This window comes from Macaca nemestrina, chromosome 14 (assembly GCF_043159975.1).
Source record: "Macaca nemestrina isolate mMacNem1 chromosome 14, mMacNem.hap1, whole genome shotgun sequence".
Lineage (NCBI taxonomy): Eukaryota > Metazoa > Chordata > Mammalia > Primates > Cercopithecidae > Macaca > Macaca nemestrina.
In genome coordinates, this window is record NC_092138.1 from 25,920,629 (window position 1) to 25,945,579 (window position 24,951).

The following is a 24,951-nucleotide window of genomic DNA, read 5'->3' on the forward strand; positions in this document are numbered from 1 at the left end:
GGATAAATATGATGTATCCATACCAGAAAATATTATATAGCAATAAAAAATAATGAAAGTTTGAAAGACTGACATAGGAAGATTTTAAACATATTTTTGAATGAAATATAAGGGGGGAATAATAAAAAGAGTATTATATTATTTTTCCAAAAGTAAAAGAGAAAGTATTACTATACATAATCCTATAAGTGTTATGATGAAAATGCACAGAAGAAAAAGTGCCCTTGAATAAACTTTAGGAAATGACTTTAAAAAAAAAAAAAAAAAAAGATACCCAACACATTGATGATGTGTTTACATTTGGAGGAGACACTGGGTTTGACGGGAACATGGTCAAAGGGGATTTTAACATTCTTAATACTTTCATTTTTTTCCAAAAATAATGTATACTAATTTGGAACTATATATTAATTTGGAAATAAACTTTTTTTAAAATTCAAATTGCTTTCTGAATGCACTAAGTTCTGCTTTAAAGACTATATGGTATTTTTTTTAAAATCAAGACCAAGTATTTCACGTAATAAATAGATAGTATGCCCACAAGGCTGTCTATTTTTGAATTACCTAATCTTTGCATAGTGAACATAGGAATCTTTAGCCAAATTTACAGTTAGTTTAACTACTGACCAACTTAGTCTTATTATATTAATTTCATGAGTAAGGAAATTAAGTTCCAAACAGATCAGAGTGTTCAAGTGAAAAAATATTTGCATTTACTCAGTCAATTTTTACTGTTTAAACCGTTTGGAATCTAGTGGATCAGAGTGTTGCTTTCCGTTGTAACAGACTTCATCACGTCAGAAATCGTACTCGTTTTCATCCTTTTAAGGAAGTTCAGACCCAGGAAAATTTCCATAGTACCTTAATGAAAAAGATAGGTAGGTCATAAATAACTGAAATATTATACTTTACCCAATCTTACAATTTCTTCCCTTCATTTTAATAAGTATTAACTATCATTAACTATCACATGCTTTTCCCTCATAAATATGGTCTTTTGCAGTGAAAGTATTATTAATAATTCATAGGCCAGGCATGGTGGCTCACACCTGTAATCCCAGCACTTTGGGAGGCCACAGTGGGCAGATCACAAGGTCAGGAGATCAAGACCATCCTGGCCAACATGGTGAAACCCCGTCTCCACTAGAAATACAAAAATAAGCCGGGTGTTGTGGCACGCTCCTGTAATCCCCAGCTACTGGGAGGCTGAGGCAGGAGAATCGCTTGAACCTGGGAGGCCAAAGTTGCAGTGAGCTGTGATCATGCCATTGCACTCCAGTCTGGCAACAGAGTGAGAGTACATCTCAATAATAATAATAATAATAATAATTCATAAAGAAGCATGAATATGTGTATTTACCTTTTGGCCAATAGTTAAAAGGATTTCTAACAGGATATTATTCTAGAAACACCATCTATTTCACTTCATATTTTTGTATAAAACCATTATAATTCTGAGGAAAAAGTGAAGAGAGAAGGTGATATTTGGTAATAAGATAACTTAAAATGTTCTGGAACTAGAAGTTTTATGACTTTCTTTTTTTTTTTTTTTCTAACAGTCTCGCTCTGTCCCCCAGGCTGGAGCGCAGTGGCCTGATCTCAGCTCACTGCAACCTTCGCATCCTGGGTTCAAGCGATTCTTGTGCCTCAACCTCCCAAGTAGCTGGGATTACAGGCATCCACCACCACACCTGGCTAATTTTTGTATTTTTAGTAGAGACAGGGTTTCACCATGTTGGACCGGCTGGACTTGAACCCCCTACCTCAGGCGATCCACCCACCTTGGCCTCCCAAAGGGTTGGGATTACAAGTGTGAGCCACTGCGCCCAGCCATATGGTGAATTTTTTATAAAGACAGGTACCTTATTTTTCCTCCTTCACAAAATAAACTTATTTATACTGTTTTAATGAAATTAATAAAACTTAACCAGTCCTTTCCCTTTTTAAAATAGCTAACATAAATGTGTAACTTTATTGCTTCCCCAGAAAAGATTTAACAGTGGGACGCGTCTTTCCTTTCATCTCCTTTTCGCCTTGGAAATCAGAATGAGAAGGATTGTCTTTGCTGGTGTGATCTTATTCTGCCTCTTAGGTGGTAAGTCGTTAGGAAAGCATAAGTTAAAAGAAAAGAAAATGATTAAGAAATTGTAGAATTGCCATATGACTCAGTGGAGAGTGACCTTAAATAAGGGAATCTGAAAAGTACTGCCGTAGAAGCCACCTTCTCTTGCTCTTTCCTCTAAACGTACTCTTGGTAACCACCTTCTGACTCTAACAGACTGCCTGCTAACCTCTGGGTTCAATCTCTGGGCGCTTACAACATGGCCTGAGTAAGCACTCGATTAATAATAAGAGCTCACATTTATTGAGCACTTATATATTCAGGTTCTGTTCTAAACATTTCATTAGTATTATTAATAATTCATTTAATTCTCATGCTCTTTAAGTTAGGTGCTGTTATTTCTCATTTTATAGGTGAGAAAATTGAGCTGAGAGGTGGCGGACCACACATTGCTATTAATATCACTAAGCTAGAACTAACCAAACTGGTCCAGAAGCCCTTATAAGCGGGGCAAAGTAAGTGAATTAATCATAACAAAAGAAGTGTAGATAGGGGCCTGCTAGCACTTTCCCTTTTATAAGTGCTTTTTTCCACCAATTCTCACATTCCTCCATAGAGAGAGGAACCACATAAGGAGATAACAGGGAGTTTTCAAATTCCTTTTAGAGAATTCTTAAGGCCTTTCAAACTAGGTAGATGTTCACAATGGTAACAGACATGTGCAAGCGCCATTATGGGAATTCTCCCTCAATGAGGTGGTGAGATGGTAATGAACACAGATGATCTACATGGCGCCCAGAAGTTAACAGAGCAGTCTCTTAGAGTGAGAGGGTGGCAGAGGAAGGAGGACGATAAGGTGGCTTCTACACCAGTGCTTTACAAATTTAACGTGCGTACGAGTCACCTGGGATCTTGTTAAAGTGAGTCTGATGCAGTAGGTCCGAGGTGAGGCCTGAGCTTCTGCATTTCCAACAAGCTCTCACGTGATGCTGATGCTGTTGTCTGGAGACCACACCAGTAGGAAGAATCTACAGGGCATCCCAGCAATAAATACAATTCCAATATGACTTATGATGGTTCCACACTTACAGTTTTTCAGCTTTACGATGGTGCAAAAGTGATATGCCTTCAATAGAAATCATACTTCGAGTGCCTATACAATCATCCCGCTTTTCACTTTCAGTACAGTATTCAATAAATTAAATGAGATATTCAACACTTTATTATAAAATAGGCTTTTTGTTCGATGATTTTGCCCAAGTGTGTACTAATTTAAGTGGCATGTTTAAGGTGGGCTGTGACATTTGGCAGGTTAGGTGTATTAAATGCATTTTTGACAAGATATTTTCAAGGCCGGGCACGGCGGCTCACGCCTGTAATCCCAGCACTTTGGGAGGCCAAGGCAGGCGGATCACGAGGTCAGGAGATCGAGACCATCCTGGCTAACAGAATGAAACCCCATCTCTACTAAAAATACAAAAAAAAAAAAAGAAAAAGAAAGAAAAAAAAAAAACGGCATTGTGGCAGGCACCTGTAGTCCCAGCTACTCGGGAGGCTGAGGCAGGAGAATGGCATGAACCCGGGAGGCGGAGCTTGCAGTGAACCAAGATCACATCACTGCACTCCAGCCTGAGCGACAGTGAGAGACTCCGTCTCAAAAAAAAAAAAAAATATATATATATATATATTTTCAAGTGTATCTGGACGTAACTCCATCATAAGGGGAGGAGCATGTGTATTGAGACTTGGAGACTTGATATCAAATACTGGGGTCACCAACTCACATTCATAAAGTTTCTGGCCACCTAATATAAATGAGGGAAGCCAGCTAGCTACACAAGAGGAAAAGCTCTTCTAAGGAAGGGCAGCTGGTATGCAGCTGCAGATGTTTGCTGCCACAGAGAAAGCAGAGCCCAAGATTGCCAAATCTCCTGATTCTTCACGAGAAGCCAGAATCTCAGATTCTTAGGAGAACTCTCCCGATTTTTAAATGTTGACAACTAACACAATTTTTGAAAACTCTATGCAAGTTAAACACACCACATCTGGAACACAAGTCTCTGGCCTCTGCTTCCCACACTACCCTCATTACTAAATACAGTGCACCATAGAGTTCTGATTACCCCTTGCAGAGAGGGCAGCAAGAAATTCAAATTGTACAGCTTAGGTCTCTGCTGCATTTGAAGTCCTCATACTGTTCTCCTATAAAGAATGTGGAAGGAAGCATATGTATAGATGAAAAATCATAAGAAAACATCTTGTGTCTTGAGTGTCATGAGAAAATAATTCAGGGGTTGCATTAATTTTGCTGGACACAAGAAAGAGGTATGGGCAAAAGAAGAAAATTCAGCATAAAGAGAAATTTTGTTGTTGGTACTTACCTGGTTTGCAGGACAGCCCATGAAGTGAGGGGTGGTTATTTTAAAGGATCACATCATCATGATTTATAAGTTTAAATATATGTATATATGAATTATAGGCCGGGTGCAGTGGCTTATGTCTGTAATCTCAACACTTTGGGAGGGCCAAGGGGAGTGGATCACCTGAGGTCAGGAGTTCAAGACCAGTCTGGCCAACATGGTGAAACCCCATCTCTACTAAAAAATACAAAAATTAGCCAGGAATGGTGGCATGCGCCTGTAATCCTGGCTACTCAGGAGGCTGAGACAGGAGAATCTCTTGAACCCATGAGGCAGAGGTTTCAGAGAGCAGAAATTGCGCCACTGTAGTCCAGCCTGGGCAACAGAGTGAGGCTCCATCTCCTCCCCACCACCCCCTCAACATATATATACACACACACATACACATATATATGAATTACAGTATGCATTTAAATAATTATGTATATAATAGATCTTTGTCAGCTAATAAAGTAATAAAGAGAATAGCACACTTCAGAATTAAACACTTAAGGAAATAATTCATTTTACATTTAACCTGAAGCATTAAACTTAGTTGCCAAATTGGAATATATTATGTAGTAGATATGTTAATAAAATCAACAGTAAATGTTCAAACCAAAAGAGACTGGAAGAAAGAAAATGGGATCCAGGAACATATTTGTAAGTAAACAGAAAACTGAACAATGACAGCAAAAAGGCCTAGAAGTTAAGGCATCATCTTCAGCCATAGTGAAGCATGTCAGGGTCAAGGTTTCAGGAAGGAGAAGGCTATGGTTGTTGGGTGTGGAATCAGATAGAGAGACCGTCTGAGAGGAGGAGAGAGAAACTGCAACAGATCTCACCAAGGAAAACAGTCCAGGGGCCTTGGGCAAGAAGGACACTGATCCGATATCACATGAGCTCTCCACCTCAGGGGGCCTCTTGCACCAAAAGTCTGAGTAACGTGATGAGTAGCTAAGGGCAAGTTTTGAGATTGAGTGATCAAAAATTCAGGAGGAAAACTTACTCCAGGATGACCTGAAGAAACAGCAAGCCTAGTATTCCAGGCAGGCAATTGATCCTGATCCAAGAAGAGCCAAGACCTCCAGTATGAAGAGGGTGACCAGAAAGTTTGGGATATGCAAAAGGTAGGGAGCTCCAAGGAGGTAGTGTGCTTGCTGAGAATAGGGACTTAGATTCCAACAGACTATTTTTCACTCTCTCTCCCACTTACCCAAGGTATTAAAGCCTAAGTTTTCTTTTATGTGAAATGCAGACATCTATAATACCTACCTGAAATGTATACTTTGGGAAATAATTGGGCTTATGAATGTAAATGGCTTAGTAGAGTCCTTGTTATGTATAAGCTCCATTCTTTAAAAATGTTTATTGATTGGCCAGGCGCAGTGGCTCATGCCTGTAATCCCAGCACTTTGGGAGGCCGAGGCAGGTGGATCAGATCTGAGGTCGGGAGTTCAAGACCAGCCTGACCAACGTGGAGAAACCCCATCTCTACTAAAAATACAAAATTAGCTGGGCATGGTGGTGCATGCCTGTAATCCTAGCTACTCGGGAGGCTGAGGCAGGAGAATTGTTTGAACCCGGGAGGCACAGGTTGCGGTGAGCCAAGATCATGCCATTGTACTCCAGCCTGGGCAACAAGAGCAAAACTCTGTTTCAAAAAAAAAAAGGCTGGGCGCGGTGGCTCAAGCCTGTAATCCCAGCACTTTGGGAGGCCGAGACGGGTGGATCACGAGGTCAGGAGATCGAGACCATCCTAGATAACACAGTGAAACCCCGTCTCTACTAAAAAAATACAGAAAACTAGCCGGGCGAGGTGGCGGGCGCCTGTAGTCCCAGCTACTCGGGAGGCTGAGGCAGGAGAATGGCGTGAACCCGGGAGGCGGAGCTTGCAGTGAGCTGAGATCCGGCCACTGCACTCCAGCCTGGGCGACAGAGCGAGACTCCGTCTCAAAAAAAAAAAAAAAATGTTGATTGATCATTGATTTTGAATGGAAAGTCTGTCATGCTTAGTGGCAGAACCAATGTGAAATTTCCCAAATGTCTTTAGATGAGGTTGAGCCTGGGGAAAATCATCAACAAAGGTTAATTAGCCTCATCAGCCAGACTGTTTTCTATTAAAAATGTTCTCCTCTATCTCCCAACATGGCAGAGGGAGATATAAGACACATTGCAGAAAACATCTGGTAAATCCTTCTTTGGGGCCATCAGTGAACAGGAGTGACACGGCAGTGGCCATTATATAGTGGAAGACGGAAACTGTGAGCACTCAGAGAAATTCTGGCTCAATTTCAAAAGAATCTTTTAACAATCTGAGCTGTTTTTTTTTTTTTTTTTTTTTTTTTGAGACGGAGTCTCGCTCTGTCGCCCAGGCTGGAGTGCAGTGGCCGGATCTCAGCTCACTGCAAGCTCCGCCTCCCGGGTTCACGCCATTCTCCTGCCTCAGCCTCCCGAGTAGCTGGGAGTACAGGCGCCCGCCACCTCGCCCGGCTAGTTTTTTGTAGTTTTTAGTAGAGACGGGGTTTCACAGTGTCAGCCAGGATGGTCTCGATCTCCTGACCTCGTGATCCGCCCGTCTCGGCCTCCCAAAGTGCTGGGATTACAGGCTTGAGCCACCGCGCCCGGCCAATCTGAGCTGTTTTTAATGGTGATCAGTTCTCTATCACTGGCCAAAGCTCCCTGCTTCTGAAAGAAAGATCCCTAAGGCCAGGCGCAATGGCTCACGCTTGTAATCCTAACACTTTAGGAGGCTGAGGTGGGTGGATTGCCTGAGCTCAGGAGTTCGAGACCAGCCTGGGCAACACAGTGAGACCCCATTTCTACTAAAATACAAAAAAATTAGCTGGGCGTGGTGGCAGGTGCCTGTAGTCCCAGCTACTTGGGAGGCTGAGGCAGGAGAATCGCTTGAACAGAGGTTGCAGTGAGACGAACGAGATCGCACCACTGCACTCTAGCCTGGGCAAAAGAGCGAGACTCTGTCTCTAAAAAAAAGAAAGATCCCTGAATTGGAAGAATCATAGATTCACAAGCATTGGTCTAGATGTTGAGAGCTAAATCATAGCCCCTTAGCTATTTCTCCATATCTAAAATACAAATTATCAAGCCCCACCTTTCATAGATTCTAATTCAGGTTTTGGGGGGCTCTGGGAATCTGTGTGTTTATTTAATCTGCTTAAATAAATCTGATGCACAGTAGCATTTGGAAAACAATCTTCTAGATAATGTCTTCCAACCTTATCAATATTGACCAGTTCAAGAATCTCTGGGCTATTTCTGCATAAACAAAATGAATAACATTTTCGAGCCACTGAGTTTGAGTGTGGAAGATAACCAATATGTAAACATTAATGAAGCAATAAATATTCATGAAGAACTGACTACATATAATGTGCTACCTTAGGCACTGAAATTAAGCCCTAACAGTGAATATGTAGCTGAAATTAAATTTTCTGGTAAAATAAATTTGGTGTGATTTAATTAAGCACTGAGGAACTGAATGAATTTTAACCAGCTGAGTTGTTTAGACCACATGGGCTCCTGTCTGATTACTACAGTTCAAGGTGCTTCCAATTCATAAATATAGTATATGCTTCGAAATTTCCCTCATTAAATTCTCAAAATAAAAAATAATTTTAGCCTGGTGTGGTGGCTCACACCTGTAACCCCAGCACTTTGGGAGTCCGAGGCGGGTAGATCACCTGAGGTAGGAGTTTGAGACCAGCCTGACCAATATGGTGAAACCCCGTCTCTACTAAAAATACAAAAAATTAGCTGGGCGTGGTGGCACACACCTGTAATCCCAGCTACTCGGGAGGTTGAGGCAGGAGAATTGCTTGAACCCGGGAGGTGGAGGTTGCAGTGAGCCGAGATCACGCCATTGCTCTCTAGCCTGGGCAACAAGAGTGAAATTCTATCTCAAAAATAATAATAATAATAATTTACGTAAGGTTTTAGAATTTTTAAAGTATTGCTTACTTCCTGGGGCACAATGGCCCACACCTGTAATCCCAGCACTTTGGAAGGCTGAAGCAGAGGGACCAGCCTGGGCAACATAGCAAAACCCCGTCTCCCCACTAAACATACAAAAAGCTGGACACGGTGGGTGTGTGCCTGTAGTCCCAGTTACCTGAGAGGCTGAAGTGGGAGGATCACTCACTTGAGCCCGGGAAGCGGAGGTTGCAGTGAGCCGAGATTGCGCTACTGCACTCCAGCCTGGGTAACAGGAGTACAACCCTGTCTCAAAAAAAAAAAAAAAAAAATATATATATATATATATATACATATATATGTATACACACACACACACATATATAAAGTCAGAAATCATTATTGTTTTGATTTCTCTTCCTTCCTCTTTTTCTCTCTCATATCTATCACTATTTTCTCCTTATTTTTCTGCCCCTATACTTGGAGATGTTGGAGGTGTGATTTGCAGAGCATGCAATCTTGCAATCCCCTTCCATGGATGTCTTTTAGACTTGGGAACCTGCCAGGCAAAACCTGCTCAGTACTGTAAAAAAGTGGTCCACATTAAAGGTAAGTTTTGACACTTTAAAAATTTTAATTAAAATAAGTACGGGGAAAATGCTTATCACAACAAACTTTCATATGCCAGATGCTACACTAAGGTCTTTACCAGGGCTACGTTACACCAACAAAACAATGAAAAGAGCTGGATGGATCTTGTCACTATCCCCATTTTAAAGATGAGAAATGTCAGACATGAACGATTAAGTAATTTGCACGGTTACACAGCTAATGAGTCTTATAGACAAGATTCAAATGTGAGTACTTTGACTCCAGAGCACACATTCCTAATAATCTACATACTGTCTCATTCACACCACTCACGTCCTCACAAAAAAGTAATACACAATTTTCAGAGCCCTTCTAAACTTGGGCCCTGTGCACCAGTTGCATGCCCATGAAGCTGGCCTTCTCTAAAACATAAAAATCCAAATGATGAAACATCAGAAGAAAATACTGGGAAAGATTTTAAGTTTGAAAGAAAGGAGGTTAGCTAGGAATGGTAGCGCACACCTGTAGCAGTCCCAGCTACCGGAGAGGCTAGGTGGGAGGATCACCTGAGCCCAGGACTTTGAGGCCACAGTGAGCTGTGATCACGCCACAGAACTCTAGCCTGAACAATGGAGTGAGACTATGTCCTGAAAAAAAAAAAAAAAAAGAGAGAGAGAGAGAAAGAAAGAAAGAAAGAAAGGAAGGAAGGAAGGAAGGAAGGAAGGAAGGAAGAGAAAGAAAGAAAGAAAGAAAGAAAGAAAGAAAGAAAGAAAGAAAGAAAGAAAGAAAGAAAGAAAGAAAGAAAGAAAGAAAGAAAGAAAGAAAGAAAGGGAAAGAAAGAAAGGAAGGAAGAGAAAGAGAGAAAGAGGAAGGAAGGAAGGAAGAAAGGAAGGGAGGGGGGAGTGAAGGAGGGAGGGAGGGAGGGAGGGGGAGGGAGCGGGGAGGGGGAGGAAGCGGGGAGGGAGGGAGCGGGGAGGGAGGGAGCGGGGAGGGAGGGAGCGGGGAGGGAGGGAGGGAGCGGGGAGGGAGGGAGGGAGCGGGGAGGGAGGGAGGGAGGGCACAGTGACTCATGCCTATAATCCTAGCACTTTAGAAGGCAGAGGTGGGTGGACTGCTTGACCTCAAGACCAACCTGGGCAACATGGAGAAGCCTTGTCTCTACAAAAAAAAATAAAAAATTAGTCGGGCATGGTGGCTCGCACCTGTTTTCCTGGTTACTCAGCATGGAGGCTGAGGCAGGAAACTTGCTTGAGCCCAGGAGGCAGAGGTTACAGTGAGCCAAGATTGAACCACTGCACTCCAGCCTGGGTGACAGAGTAAGACACTGTCAAAAAAAGAAAAAAAAAATCCTAAACCCCAAAGTTGTAAAGGAAATAATAAATACATTTGAATATATGAAGATTTTAACATTTATAAAATGTGTGATAATTCCAAAATGTAAAAGATAAGGAAATAACTGGGTAAACATATAAGAAATATAGATAACAGGGAAAAAAATTAATATTTATCCAGAATAAAAAACTTCAAAAACAATTTTAAAAAGCCCAACAATCAAGAGTAAATACCTTATTAAAGGAAGTATGAAGGCAATTCCCATAAGAATAAATATAAGTAACCTACAAATATAAAAGCCTGCTCAACCTTGTTAGTAAAAATCAAGGAAATGCAAATTATGAAAACAATATAATATTTTTAACCCATCAGATTGGTAAAAGATATGAAAGTTTTATTATATCAGGAGTTAGTGACAGTATGGGAAATGGGAATGCTCATGCATTTTCAATGACAGCTTAGATTGGTTCAGCATCTTTTTAGACAATTTGTGAATTTCCATTAAAATTTTAAATAAACACAGCCTTCGATAAAGCAATTCTATTTCTTGGTATCTACTGCAGAAAAATATTTATATTTAACACATGTATCAAGGTTATCACTGCAGCATTACGTTTAATAGTAAAGTAATATAAATGACCTAAACGGTGTAGGCGCGGTGGCTCATGCCTGTAATCCCAGCACTTTGGGAGGCCGAGGCAGGCACATCACCTGAAGTGGGGAGTTCGAGACCAGTCTGACCAACATGGAGAAATCCCATCTCTACTAAAAATACAAAATTAGCCAGGTGTGGTGGCTGTAATCCCAGCTACCTGGGGAGCTTAGGCAGGAGAATCGCTTGAACACGGGAGGCGGAGGTTGCGGTGAGCCAAGATGGTGCCATTGCACTCCAGCCTGGGCAACAAAAGAGAACGCCATCTGAAAAAAAAAAAAAAGAAAAAGAAAGAAATGACCTAAATGTTCATCTATAGGGAACTATTCATTAAACTGTGTTATATGCAGGCCTTTGAGTGCTATGCAACACTCAGAATGAACTAGATCCCTTTGTTAACATGGAGGAATCTCTAACACATATTGAGTGGGAAAAAATTCAGTTGCCAATAAGTACGGTCAGTATACCACCGATGAATAAAAATCCACAAAACAATTTTTCTGTGGAATTGGAAGGAAAGAACAAAAACTAGAGGCGATCAAAGTTAGTTTGGAGAGAGGATAAGAGTCATGGGTCACATCGCAAGGTGTTTTGGTATTAAGAGGGTTACTTGAGTTCTGTTCAGTCTTTCTAGTCTAGGTCCCCTCTCTAAGGTCAGTTCTCCTGTCTGCTAGTCACAGCCCGTTCTTCATGGAATGGGAAAGATATCCAGACCCCCTGGGCCCATGAGATGTTGGCTCTTCTCTTCCTGAATGTGGCCAGAGTCATCTAGCCAGACGGACACCAGAATTAGGATTAAAATACTCTATGTATAAGAAAGAGCCTGGAAGCTTATTCAACAAAATACTAACAATAGTTCTTTTTTTTTTTTTTTTTTGAGACGGAGTCTCGCTCTGTCGCCCAGGCTGGAGTGCAGTGGCGCGATCTCAGCTCACTGCAAGCTCCGCCTCCCGGGTTCACGCCATTCTCCTGCCTCAGCCTCCCGAGTAGCTGGGACTACAGGCGCTGCCACCACGCCCGGCTAGTTTTTTGTATTTTTAGTAGAGACGGGGTTTCACCGTGTTAGCCAGGATGGTCTTGATCTCCTGACCTCGTGATCTGCCCGCCTCGGCCTCCCAAAGTGCTGGGATTACAGGCGTGAGCCACCGCGCCCGGCCTAACAATAGTTCTTGATGGGTCGAAGGCCTGGAATGACTACAATGTTGGGAAGAGCAGTTTCCTCATTTGGGAATTTTGCCATTTACACTGATGCAAAACAAACAACTGAACTTCATGCTTTTGATAGTTTTATCAATAGGGTTTCTCAACTTTTGCACTATTGACATTTTGGGCAGGTGAATTCTTTGCAGTGGTACTGTAGGATGCACAGCAGCATCGTAGCTTCTACCCACTAGATGCCAAGAGCACCTGCGACCCCACCCTGCCGCCCCTACCAGTTCTGATAATAACAATGTCTCTGGGTATTACCTGATGTCCTGGGAAAGGGAGAGCAAAATCATCCCCAGCTGAGAAACCACTGTTTTGTCCAAGTTTCCAATCATCACGTTTTGCTTTGGGGAATTGCTCCTTTTGTCCTCCTACCTACAATTGAAGCTGGGGTGGTAGACTTACAGGATGTTACTGTCACTTATTTTGTACTTGCGTGCATTTTTTGTATTTTCTACAGTGAACATGCATTACTTCTTTAATCGGGGAAGGAATTAAGTGAGGTTATACATACGCCTCCATTTCTGAGAGGCACTTAACACATCTAAAGGATGCTTCTGTACATTCAGCCTTTTGAAAAACTCAACGACCTGGGTAAAACTGAGGGATGATTATCAGGAAGCTTCAAAACAGCTAGCACTTCAGAAATTCTACATAGTCAATGGCAATTGCATGGCTTTTATAATCTGAATTTGAGAGCTTTTTTGTTTTACGGTTTCAAAGCTTGTGTATGCAATGTACCCAACTACAATAGTCTGGAGCTCTTAAAGATAAAATAATGAAATAAACCATTCTTTTTTTTTTTTTTTTTGAGACGGAGTCTGGCTCTGTCACCCAGGCTGGAGTGCAGTGGCCGGATCTCAGCTCACTGCAAGCTCCGCCTCTCGGGTTCACGCCATTCTCCTGCCTCAGTCTCCCGAGTAGCTGGGACTACAGGCGCCTGCCACCTCGCCCGGCTAGTTTTTTGTATTTTTTAGTAGAGATGGGGTTTCACCGTGTTAGCCAGGATGGTCTCGATCTCCTGACCTCGTGATCCGCCCGTCTCGGCCTCCCAAAGTGCTGGGATTACAGGCTTGAGCCACCGCGCCCGGCCTGAAATGAACCATTCTTAATGGTGGACATGCTAGATTCGTATCTTGATAAAACTAAAGTTTTTGCTTAGTATTCTTTTTAACCTAATAGTTATCTGCAGCATCTGAGGCCACATAGGTTGCACCTCCCAAGAAATTTCCTTACCTCTTTTCTTTCTGTCAGGTGGCATTGAATGGTATTCAGTTAAAGGCTGCACAAAGAACATAACAGAGTGCTTCAAGAGAACTATCAAACGGCATGAACTTGTATCTACTCACTGCTGCCGTCGTCCTTTGTGTAATTTCTGAGTCAGTGGCCCATATCTAAAATGCTTGGCAGATCAATCAGTCTCGAAGCCTGACCTGGCTATCACAAAATAATGGCTACTGTCAATTAGCCCGCTTCAGAAACCTCAGACCCTTGTAGATGGAAGGAATTTTGGTCTGAAATTGACTTTGGTTTTCAGTATTCCCGATGCCTCCCCCACCACCTCCAACTCATCTGAGAAATATCCCTTTCAACACCATTTCTCTCCTCTCCTCCTTCTGCTTAATTTACCTTTCTACCACAAGGCTACAAAGAAGTGAAAATGTTGATGATTCTCCAAGTCAAACTACGCACAGGTCACCTCTAACTACTTTTATTTCCTCATATAAAATCCTACAAAATATGGTTACAAATGTTTCACAACACGGCAAGTGACCTGAGAATATTCATTTGGTTTCCAAAGCAAACTGCCTTGCTCCTTTGGGGTGGTTTATGGTATAGAAGAAACTGATTTAACATATACTATAGGAAAAAAAAAATAAGCCATAAATCAGCAAACCAGGCCTCTGAGGAAAGTATGAACCCAAACAGGAAAGGGCTGAGGCAGGTTACGGTAGGGCTGGCCCTTATTTCTTCCATCTCCCTCAGAGTTTATACAAATTTTGAATTTTCCACACCTAACCATGCCTAAATGCTTTGGCTTATTCAATTTTGGCAGATTAAGCCGTTCAAGGTCAGCAGAGCAGTAAGTTCCCAACCACAGGGAATTTAAAAGGAGTAGGGACGTGTTTTGAACTACATTTCACATTTTGTGATCATTACATCTTCTATTACAATGCCCTACTTTGGCAGCAGGAAGAGTACTGCATTTTACAATTTCATTTAAAACTCTCTTTCTCTGTATTTTCAGAAGTTTGAAAATTCAAAAAATAAATAATAAATGTCAATAAAATCTTGTCTGTCTTTTTCTCGGGACTTAGGACCACATTCACATAGTGAGCCCTCAACAAATGCTTCTCTGTAAACTTGGAACAAAAACAAGCATTTTGTTTTAAGTCCAAGAAAGCTAGATTTTTTCCCTTCAGGCCCGTTTCAACTATATTCCTTAGACCATATCTCTGAGACTAAGAGAAGAAAAGTCTCCATCCTGAGACTGAAATCCTGTTCCCCTTATTCTGTCATATTTTGCCATAGCCACATTGATGAAGAATGGATACCTTAGATCAGCGAATTTCACGAAAATTTAACTTTTCTTTCTCTTAGGTTTTTTATTTAATCTTATTTTATTTTTTGAGATTGGGTCTTGCTCTGTCACCCAAGCTGGAGTGTAGTGGTGCGATCACAGCTCACTGCAGCCTCAAGCTCTCAAGGCTCAAGTGATCCTCGCACCTCAGCCTCCCGAGTAGCTGGGACTACAGGTGTGCACAACCATGCCCCCACTAATTTTTGCATTTTTTGTAGAGATAGGGTTTCATCATGTTGTTCAGGCTGGTCTTAAACTCCTGGGCTCAGGCAATCCACCCACCTTGGCCTCCCAAAGTGCTGGGGTCACAGGCATGAGCTACCGTGCTGGGCTTTTTTTTTTTTTGTTACCTTATTTACTCAATATCACGGTGGTGGGGAATGACAAGATCACTTACTCCATCACGAACTCCAGAGTGCTTCCCAAGCCTAATTCACAATCCAGGTGATGTATTGAGAGGAGAACTAGGGAGCAGGTGCTACCTTTTTGGTTCACTAAGTACTATAGCTGCTAACCTCGGCAAGTCCCGCCAGCCTCTCTACACCTCATTGTTGGATCACACCATCTCTTACATTTCCTCAAATTCTAACATTTTATGACTCAACATCAAGTAAGACCTTTTTCTTGTTTTCTTATATTAAAAATAAGACTTGATGCTGAACACAGCCCAAGATACGTCCTGATTAAATGACCATTGTGCACCTGTTACCAAAACACCATGTTTGGTCCAGGTTCTGCTGCTGGACACACAGAAAGCCAATCACTGAGACGAGTATTGCCAAGGAAGAAGGCTTTACCAGGGTGCTGCAGCTGAGGAGATGAGAGCTCAGTCTCAAACCCATCTCCCTGACCCACTAAAACGAAAGGTTTACATAGCAGGGAAGAAATGTAACGACGTGTAAGAAAACAGGAACTAGGGAGGGGCAAATAAGCAGTCATGATGAATGAGGGGTCTGGCATCTCATTGTCAGGACCCTGGTGATCTGGTGAGTTTCAGTTCTTTGATACCCTTTTTCAGAGGTCTGAAGGTCCTTTCCTGAGGAAGGAACTCAGATAAAACAAATGTTTCAAACTTTAAGGCCAGAAGGGTCACTGGGGCATGGGGGCTCATGCCTGTAATCCCAGCACTTTGGGAGGCCGAGGCGGGCAGATCACGAGGTCAGGAGATCGAGACCATCCTGGCTAACACGGTGAAACCCCGTCTCTACTAAAAACACACAAAAAAGTAGCCAGGCGTGGTAGCACGTGCCTGTGGTCCCAGCTACTCGGGAGGCTGAGGCAGGAGAATGGCCTGAACCCAGGAGGCGGAGCTTGCAGTGAGCCGAGATTGCGCCACTCCATTCCAGCCTCGGCGACAGAGTGAGACTCTATCTCAAAAAAAAATAATAATAAAATAAAATTTTTAAAAATAACACAGAAGGGTTCATTTTTGTGTTTATCAAAAAGAACAGTCCACGTGACTATGGAGTCAATTTCACACCCAGCTCTGTAGAATCGATGAAAAACAGAGGAGAAATGCCAGCCTCCAGAGCAGTGACAATCACAGAAGCAGTTTACCCACCCGCCAGTTTGACCCAGCAGTCACCACGGAAACAAAAATAACTGACAACTTTGGTGTGGTAGACTGAATGATGGTCCCCCAAAGGTGTCCACATTCTAGTCCCTGGAGCCTGACAAAAGGAAGTTTGTGGATGTACTTAAAGATTTGAGATTAGGTAATTATCCTGGCTTATTTGGGTAGGTCCAACATAATCACAAGGATGGAAGAGAGCCCAAGAAAGAGGAGATGTGTTTATGGAGGCAGCGGTCACAGATTTGAAGGTGCTATGCTGCTGACTTTGAAGAGGCGGGGCGGGTATCACAGCCGAGGAATTTGGGCGGCCTCTAGAAGCTGGAAAAGGCAAGGAAGCGCAGTTTCCTGAGAGTTTCCAGTGGGAATGCAGCCCTGCTGACACATTTCAGATTTCTGACCTCCAGCACTGTAAGCTAATGACTTTGCTTTCTTTAGACGTGGTCATTTGTTACCGCAGCCTCGGGAAATGCCTTGGTCATGCAATGGGTGGTGTGGCATTTCTCCTCCCGCAAAGTTAACACAGGCCATACTGGCTTTTTGTGGGATCTAATTTCAAGAGAGGCACCTTGGTGTCATATGGTCTTCCTTTCATTCTCACAACCTCTCAGTCATAATTTCCCTCGAAACACACAGATGGCCTACAGACATGCGATCACATCTTTTCAGCTGACACCTCCCACTCAAGCCCCTATCCATTCAAGATTTATTTAGCTAACAAGTTTATTTTTTTCAAGTCCTTCACACCCAAAGACAACGTGATATGAGATTAGCCTGAATGTGATCTATTTATAAGACATCAGCCCGAAGGGCCTGTGGATCCAGGAGCCTCCCTTGATCCTCTGAATACTAGGTTGGCTTCCTTGTTGATTACATTTTTCCTGCAACTGAAATAGAAATGTCAGTGGTTAATGCCTCCTAATTCATTTAAATGTCTCTGCAGTCAATACATTAGGGGCATCTGGAGGATGTGGCAGGGAAGAGACCGAAATGATTCTATTAGCAAAGGAGAGATGTAACATTTGCCTGCGAGCACTCAGTTACGTCTTCTGAAGTTCTAAGAAGCACACTTTTTACAACTGAGATGGCCATTACCGGCTATCCCACTGTACTAATAAGGAATCTGAAGCTTCCAGAGCTGACAGGTGGCCGAGAGGAACTTGCAGTCATCCTCACTCCTCCACAAATGCCAGCCTTTGAGAGAACCACATGGGGGGCCAAGAAGCTCAGTGTCTGGGATGCTGCAACTCTGACTCTTCAGTGTATGTTTCAGGCCTCTGAAAAATGAGACATGGGGGCTTTTAAAGGACGCACAGGAGGCCAGGCTTGGTGGTTCACGCCTGTAATCCCAGCACTTTGGGAGGCCAAGGTGGGTGGATCACCTGAGGTCAGGAGTTCTAGACCAGCCTGACCAACATGGTGAAACCCCATCTCCATTAAAAATACAAAAATTAGCCACGTGTGGTGGCATGTGTCTGTGATCCCAGCTACTTGAGAGGCTGAGGCAGGAGAATTGTTTGAATCCAGGAGGTGGAGGTTGCAGTGAGCCGAGATCATGCCACTGCACTCCAGCCTGGGCAACAGGAGCGAAACTCTATCTCAAAAATAAAAAATGAAGCACAAGAGCTAAGAAATAGAAGAAAACAGGGTTAGCAGCAGAATGTATCTGAATAACATGGCACCAAAGTATGTTCCCAGCAGCAAATCTGTATGGGTCTGCAGCAACCTCAGTTCTTGCCTCCTCAGAAGAAAGAATTCGACTGGGGGTCATAAGGCAGAATGAGAGATCGAAACAAGTTTTAGAGCAGGAGTGAAAGTTTATGAAAAGGTTTTAGGGCAGGCTGGGTGCAGCAGCTCACGCCTGTAATCCCAGCACTCTGAGAGGCAGAGGTGGGTGGATCACTTGAGGCCAGGAGTTCAAGACCAGCCTGGCCAACATGGCAAAACTCTGCCTCTATTAAAAATTAAAAAGTTAGCCGGGTTCAGTGGCATACACCTGTAGTCCCAGCTACTTGGGAGGTTGAGGCATGAGAATTGCTTGAGCCTGGGAGGCAGAGGGTGCAATGAGCTCAGATCACACCACTGCACTCCAGCCTGGGCAACAGAGTGAGACTCTGTCTCAAAAAAGAAAAAAAAAAGAGAGAGAGAGAGAGAGAAAGTTTTAGGGTAGGAATGAAAAGAAGTAAAGTACACTTTGAAAAGGGCCAAGCGGGTAACTTGAGAGATTAAATGCACGGTTTGACCTTTAACTTGGGGTTTTATACGTTGGCATACTTCCAGGGCCTTGCATTACTTCTCCTGTTATTCTTCACTCGGGGTGAGCTGTGTGCATGCGCAGTGTTCAGGGGTCTGCTACACTTGCAAGGGGCCACATGCACAGTACTGGAGTTTGCACATGCTCACTTGAGACCTTCGTCCGTTACCAGTCAAATGCTCCTAGAGGAAGGTCACATACCAAAAAGATCACCATTTTGCCTCTTAGTGCACATGCCAGAGCCCACTCACCCAGCTCCTGAGATCTCATCAGGAAGCTAATCACCAGTTTCAGGTTTTACCAGTTTCAGGTTTTTCTATCTGTTGGAAGAATGCCGTTCCCTGGTGCCAGGTGCAACCAATTAGTACTTTAGCGCAACAGTTAACAACCACCTGACCATCACCTGATGGTCACCTGGCATTCCTGGTAGGGGGTGGGGGGGCCCTCTCCTGCCCTGCTCATGTCTGCCTGACTACCTACTGTAATAATAGGATGGTTGATGATTGACCCCAGAGCTCCACAAATGATTCTGTGTCTAAGTGAGGACTCTGGACAGAAAGAAATATTCAGTTAGATAATCATGGCAAAAAGTCTGAAAAGCTGAAGGTTGCAAGCTAAGTAAACAGGGAGCCATCTTTTCTTGATTTTCTGCAGTGAAGGACTTCATATGCTAATATCTTTATGGCTAAAAGTGCTAGCTGATGTATGATGTTGGCAACATAGCAAAACAGCCCCATCTTTGAGGAGATGTGGGGCCATCCCAGGACGGACTGTTTAAAGTCCTCCCCTCTCTCTCTGCCAGCGGCTGCTCCATGGGGCTGCAAATCCTAGAAGTGGAGGCATTGGCGGTGGCTGTACCTGTTGATGGACACATATTATCTCGCACATTTCACTGACCCATGCAGATCAGCACCTGTAAGTCATGCTGTGTCTTCCTTTGGCTGAACCTCAAATCTTAATTCTCCAATTAGCAGAACAAATACAAAAAGGCAGGTCTAGGCTGGGCAAGGCAGCTCACACCTGTAATCCCAACACTTTGGGAGGTTGAGGCAGGCAGATCAGGAGGTCACGAGTTTGAGACCAACCTGGCCAATATGGTGAAACCCCGTCTCTATTTAAAATACAAAAATTAGTCAGCGTGGTGGCGAGCCCCTGTAGTCCCAGCTACTTGGGAGGCTGAGGCAGAAGAATCACTTGAACCTGGGAGGCGGAGGTGGCAGTGAGCCAAGATCACACCACTGCACTCCCGCCTGGGTGACAGAGTGAGACTCTTATCTCAAAAAAAAAAAAAAAAAGGCAGATCTATCTTCTGTCCTACATGTAACTTCCTGGTGTGAGTATATTTTCCACCTTCCTTCCCCCCACACACTGAATGAAGTTAATAGATCAGCCACCAGAAAGTACTGTGTACAATGGAGTGTCCAGCTGTAACTAGCAATTTCAGTGCCAGGGCAAGCATAAAACATGGCCATCAAATTGACTTTATGATTCGTGTCTCAGCTTGCATATGGGTGCTATTGATAATCCTTTCCATCTGGTAGCTTCCTATTTTAACTAGTTATTCTCACTTACTAGCTGTTAAATTTAGTGATACTACATGTTTGTGCTATTGAATTAGTTGCACGATCATTTTAAAAACTGGCCACACTGAGACCAGCCTGGCCAACATGGTGAAACCCCATCTCTACTAAAATACAAAAATTAGCTGGTATGGTGGCGTGCACCTGTAATCCTAGCAACTGGGGAGGCTGAGGCAGGAGAATTGCTTGAGCCTGGGAGGTGGAGGTTGCAGTGAGCCGAGATCGTGCCTCTGCATTCCAGCCTCGGCGACAGAGCTAGACTCTGTCTCAAAAAAAAAAAAAAAGAAAAAGAAAAAGAAATAAAAAACTGGCACACTGTAAATTTCAGAGCTCTAGTTACAGCTCTGATTACGGAGAGAGGAGAGAAAGAAGTAGGCAATGATGGGAAAAATTTGAAGCACATAGGAGTCATTCATTCAATGAATATTTATTCAGCAGTTCTTACATGTCAGGTGCTATGGAGGTGAGGAGGATACAATAGTGAACAATTTAGATGTTCACGAAGTAAGCTTCTGGTGTGGGCAACAAGACCACAAAAAGTGGCGTTTTGTAATATGGTAAAATAAATCTGTGCCATGAATAAGTACAGGGAGTCCATGGGGCTCAAAAGAGAGAACAGGAAGAAAAGACTAAAAGGACTAAGAAGCTGGTAAAACTATTTAAAAGGGGGGTGGCTCACACCTGTAATCCTAACACTTTGGGAGGCCGAGGCAGGTGGATCACTTGAGGTCAGGAGTTCAAGACCAGTCTGACCAAATGGTAAAACTTCGTCTCTACTAAAAATACAAAACTTAGCCGGGCATGGTGGTGCATGCCTGTAATCCCAACTACTCAAGAGGTTGAGGCAGGAGAATCGCTTGAACCCGGGAGGTGGGGGTTGCAGTGAGCTGAGCTGGTGCCACTGCACTCCAGCCTGGGCAACAAGAGTGAAACTTCATCTCAAAAAAAAAAAAAAGAGAGAGAGGTACCTACCCCCATGTTGTCATAAAAGGCTCTCAAAGGAGGCATCTAAGCCAATATCTGAAAGAAATTAACCAGAAGAGTTGGGAGGTTGGAGGGAAAAGGTTTTCTGATGTGTCAACTTGACTAGGCCACAATATCCAGGTATCTGGTCAAACATTATTCTAGATGTCTCTATGAAGATATTTTTTAGATGAGATTAACATTTAAATGAATAGACTTTGAGTAAAGCCAATTACCCACCATAACGTGGGAGACCTCATTCAGTTGAAAGCCTTAAGAGAAAAATGACTGACCTCCCTGAGGAAGAAGAAATTCTGCCAGCGGACTGCCTTCAGACTCAAACTGCAGTGCTTATCTGCATCTCCAACCCGCCTGCCTACCCTGCAGACTTTGGACTTCCCATCCTCCACAATCATGTGAGCCAAGTCCTTAGAATAAATATCTCTCCCTCTCTCTATATATGCACATACATCTATTGGTCCTACCTCCCTGGAGAACCCTGATTAATACAGCTTCTAAACAGAGAGGTCCACGTACGCCAGGGCCTTTGAGGTACAAGAGAATCGTGGCATGTCTGGTGACCAGATGGAGAGACCAAAGCCATGCTGAGCTGAAAAAGAAAATTCACATTGCCTGAGCAAGCTGCGTTTCTGTTGCTTGAGACAGAAGGTCCAACCAAACTAAGACAGAACCTCCCTGAAAGGTTTGAAAAGGGCAGCAGACAAACAGCTCTGTGTTTTCAAAAGATCACATGGGCTTCAGCTTGGAAAATAATTGGAACTGGAGACAAAGGGAGCATTTAGACTTTTGCAGCAAGCCAGGTGAGAAATAATGGCCTGTGCTAGAAAAGTGTCAGTGAGCATCAGAAAGTAAGAAACACTGCTTGCACTTCGTATGTACAAGAACCCTGCTAGGTACCAGCGAGAGAGCAGTGAACATGTCCTTGCTCTCAGAAACCTTACAGTGGAAGAATGAGACAAGAAACCATAAATCGCCTAATTTCAGAAAGCGAATGTTATGGAAATAAAATTAAGTGGGTTAGGGTGATGGTGGGTGTCTGTTTGAGACAGGTGGGCACAGCAAGGTGTCTCTGAGTAGAAACCTGAAAGGGGTGGGAGGATCAGTCAAGCACCACATGCAAGGTGAGCACAGCAGGCAGCAGGGACCTCAGTGTTCTCTTTGGACATCCTGAGTGTGCAGCACTGATTAGACACTCATATGAAGATGGCTAATGTGTGACAATATATCCAAGTTTGAAGCCCAGGGGAGAGATCCGGCTGGAGAGAGAAACATTTGAGATCCATCAGCAAATTTATGCTTGAAAATGCCTTTAAACTCAATGAGACCACCTAAGGAATGAGTGTAGAAGGAAAGAGGGATTAGGACTAAGCCCTGGGGTCCTGAGAAATTAACGGGTACAATACAAAAGGATCGTGGTAGCCACTGCACTGGGAAGGTCCACTAAATACAGGCTGGAGGACATGTTGAACGAGGCTTCCCACAGAATCTGCCACAGCAGCTGAAGTGCTTGATAAGAAAAGATACCTGGAAGTGAGGCCAAGGAACAAAGTCCGGCTGGTTGGATTTTAGTCCCTGTGGAACTGACACTAGGCATTTGGGCATATGGGTTTGAAGCTCAACAGGGAAATCCTGGCTTGAGATAGATTCAGGCATCTGTAATATAGGTGCAAAAAATGAGGTTAGTATGAAGAGTGAGAAAAGAGAAGAGATCATGGCAGAACTTTTAGAAGGCCATACATTAAAGGGAGTGGGTAGAAAATGAGAAAGGAATCTGTGAAGGATCAATTCCAGATGACTGCAAAAAAAAAAAAAAGGAACATATTTTGAGACACAGCAAATGCAAAGATACTATGTATCAACCCTGAGACTATGTTGAATAAAGTCTGTGTCATGAGAAAAGAAGCATTGGAGCAAAAACAGAAAAAAACACCAAGGCTAGCAGTTTAATTCCACCGTTTATTAACTGTGTGACCCTGAACACATTACCCAACTTTTTAAACTTTAATTTTCTTACTCGTAAAACATGGTCAACAGTGTCTACGTCACTGAGCCTTGCAGAGTATCCGGTACATGACCAGTATTCATCACCTCATTCTCTTCCTTCTTCCTCTTGGCTTTAACGTTTGAATCATGCAAACAGGATAGGATACGAGAAGCAGCAATACTAAAAGTGGGAGTCTCCAGGGAAAATGGGGCTCTTGCAGTTAGAAGAGGCTATATTGGCTGGGCATGACGGTTCGTGCCTGTAATCCCAGCACTTTGGGAGGCCAAGGCGGGTAGATCACGAGGTCAGGAGATCAAGACCATCCTGGCTAACCCGGTGAAACCCCGTATCTACTAAAAATACAAAAAATTAGCCGGGCGTGGTGGCGGGCGCCTGTAGTCCCAGCTACTCGGGAGGCTGAGGCAGGAGAATGGCGTGAACCCGGGAGGCAGAGCTTGCAGTGAGCCGAGACCGCGCCACTGCACTCCAGCCTGGGCGACAGAGCGAGACTCCGTCTCAAAAAAAAAAAAAAAAAAAGAAGAGGCCATACTGTGTCTGTGGAACTAGTGTGGCCCTTCAGGAAGGGCGGGACTCAGGTCTGTGTCTCACAAGCATTCAGAGCCATTAGACCAGTCAGTGAAGCTTAATAAAATGCAAGTTTTCAACACCCACCCCCATGTAGTCATGAGTCTGGGCAGAGGGCCAGGTGATTCTGCTAAAAGTAGTGCTCAGACCTCACGTGGAAGAGACGCTAATGTAGATACATGGAAAAAAGAAAAGAGTGCACCACCAAGAGTGCAGCGTGTTCTTGGGGTGAGATGTAGGAATGTACATGAATTTATGATCTAAGTAGAGGGCTCATGTGAAAAATCACAGGATGTAAATGAGAACAATGAGGCCCAATTAAAAAAACTCTGGAATTGTGGGTCAGAATGAGAAAGCAGTGAGTGTACACACGGCTTTGGTTTTCAAGATCTCCATTTCATTTTATGACTAGGAAGAGTCACAGACGAAAACGCCATGGAGAAAGAGAGAAGCGGACAGATGTACTGGAAGGAGAATGAAAGACAGACCATGGAAAGGAGCAGAGGAACACCTAGGAAAATGCCTTGCCACCAAAGAGCCATGTGACCTTGGGCAAGGACCAAATGTCACTCCCTTCCCTTCCACCATCTGCAAAAGACAGATTTGGTTAATAATCCCTGAGATCCTTGCAAGCACCTGCTTCCCATGGTTCTCAACAGTGAGAGTTGGGGAATGTAGGGGAAGTTGTCCATGAACTTGGATGGGAAAAAAAAAAAATACTATTCCTTTATTTTCACTCATCTGTAACTGAAATTTAGCTTTCCTTCCATAATGAACAAAAGCAGCAAGTCATAAAAACATTAGAAGTACCTGTGACTTTGTTATCAAAAAAATAGCAATGTTTGTTTTATCACAGTCGTGCAGATACCTCCAAATATCATTTAAGCTCACCAACACTTGAAAGCTACAGTAGTTATTATAGGCAACACTTTATCTTATTTAATACATTATTAAAGAAGCACATGTATTGTAGCTTTTAAAAATATTTTATATTCCTTTGTAATCATATACATACTATTTTATGTACAGGATTATTATTACAGTGGGAGCCTTTAGAATGAAGATTCAAAAATACAGGGGACATTGTCCATTTTATTGCTTAGGTCCAATACAGTATGGACTATGCAGAAATACGATTGGACAAAAATGGAATGATCTAATGCTGATACACTGAGTAAGGCCTGTCTGTCTAGATTCTTCTTGGCTTCTCCGTGCAGTATTCTTTCCTTCTGGATATGGGT

The 24,951-nt window shown here is 43.1% G+C and overlaps 1 protein-coding gene and 2 long non-coding RNA genes across 3 annotated transcripts; 2 read left to right on the plus strand and 1 right to left on the minus strand.

Moving 5' to 3' along the window:
• Nucleotides 1-729: 729 nt before the first annotated feature.
• C14H9orf57 (chromosome 14 C9orf57 homolog) lies at nt 730-14,462 on the plus strand. The gene is made up of 4 exons (XM_071077671.1): nt 730-878; nt 1,987-2,095; nt 8,878-9,000; nt 13,427-14,462. Exons 2-4 carry the CDS (start codon nt 2,047-2,049, stop codon nt 13,549-13,551), a joined length of 297 nt encoding a protein of 98 aa, XP_070933772.1. The 5' UTR covers nt 730-878; nt 1,987-2,046; the 3' UTR covers nt 13,552-14,462.
• LOC139358299 (uncharacterized) lies at nt 10,670-12,977 on the minus strand. Its single transcript, XR_011613045.1, has 2 exons — nt 12,434-12,977; nt 10,670-11,232 (listed from the first exon to the last, which is right to left on the minus strand). It is a non-coding gene; the product is annotated as an uncharacterized lncRNA (long non-coding RNA).
• Nucleotides 14,463-16,368: 1,906 nt separating the features above from the next.
• Nucleotides 16,369-24,519, plus strand: LOC139358109 (uncharacterized). The gene is made up of 3 exons (XR_011612452.1): nt 16,369-16,468; nt 19,380-19,492; nt 24,123-24,519. It is a non-coding gene; the product is annotated as an uncharacterized lncRNA (long non-coding RNA).
• The last annotated feature ends 432 nt before the right edge of the window (nt 24,520-24,951 follow it).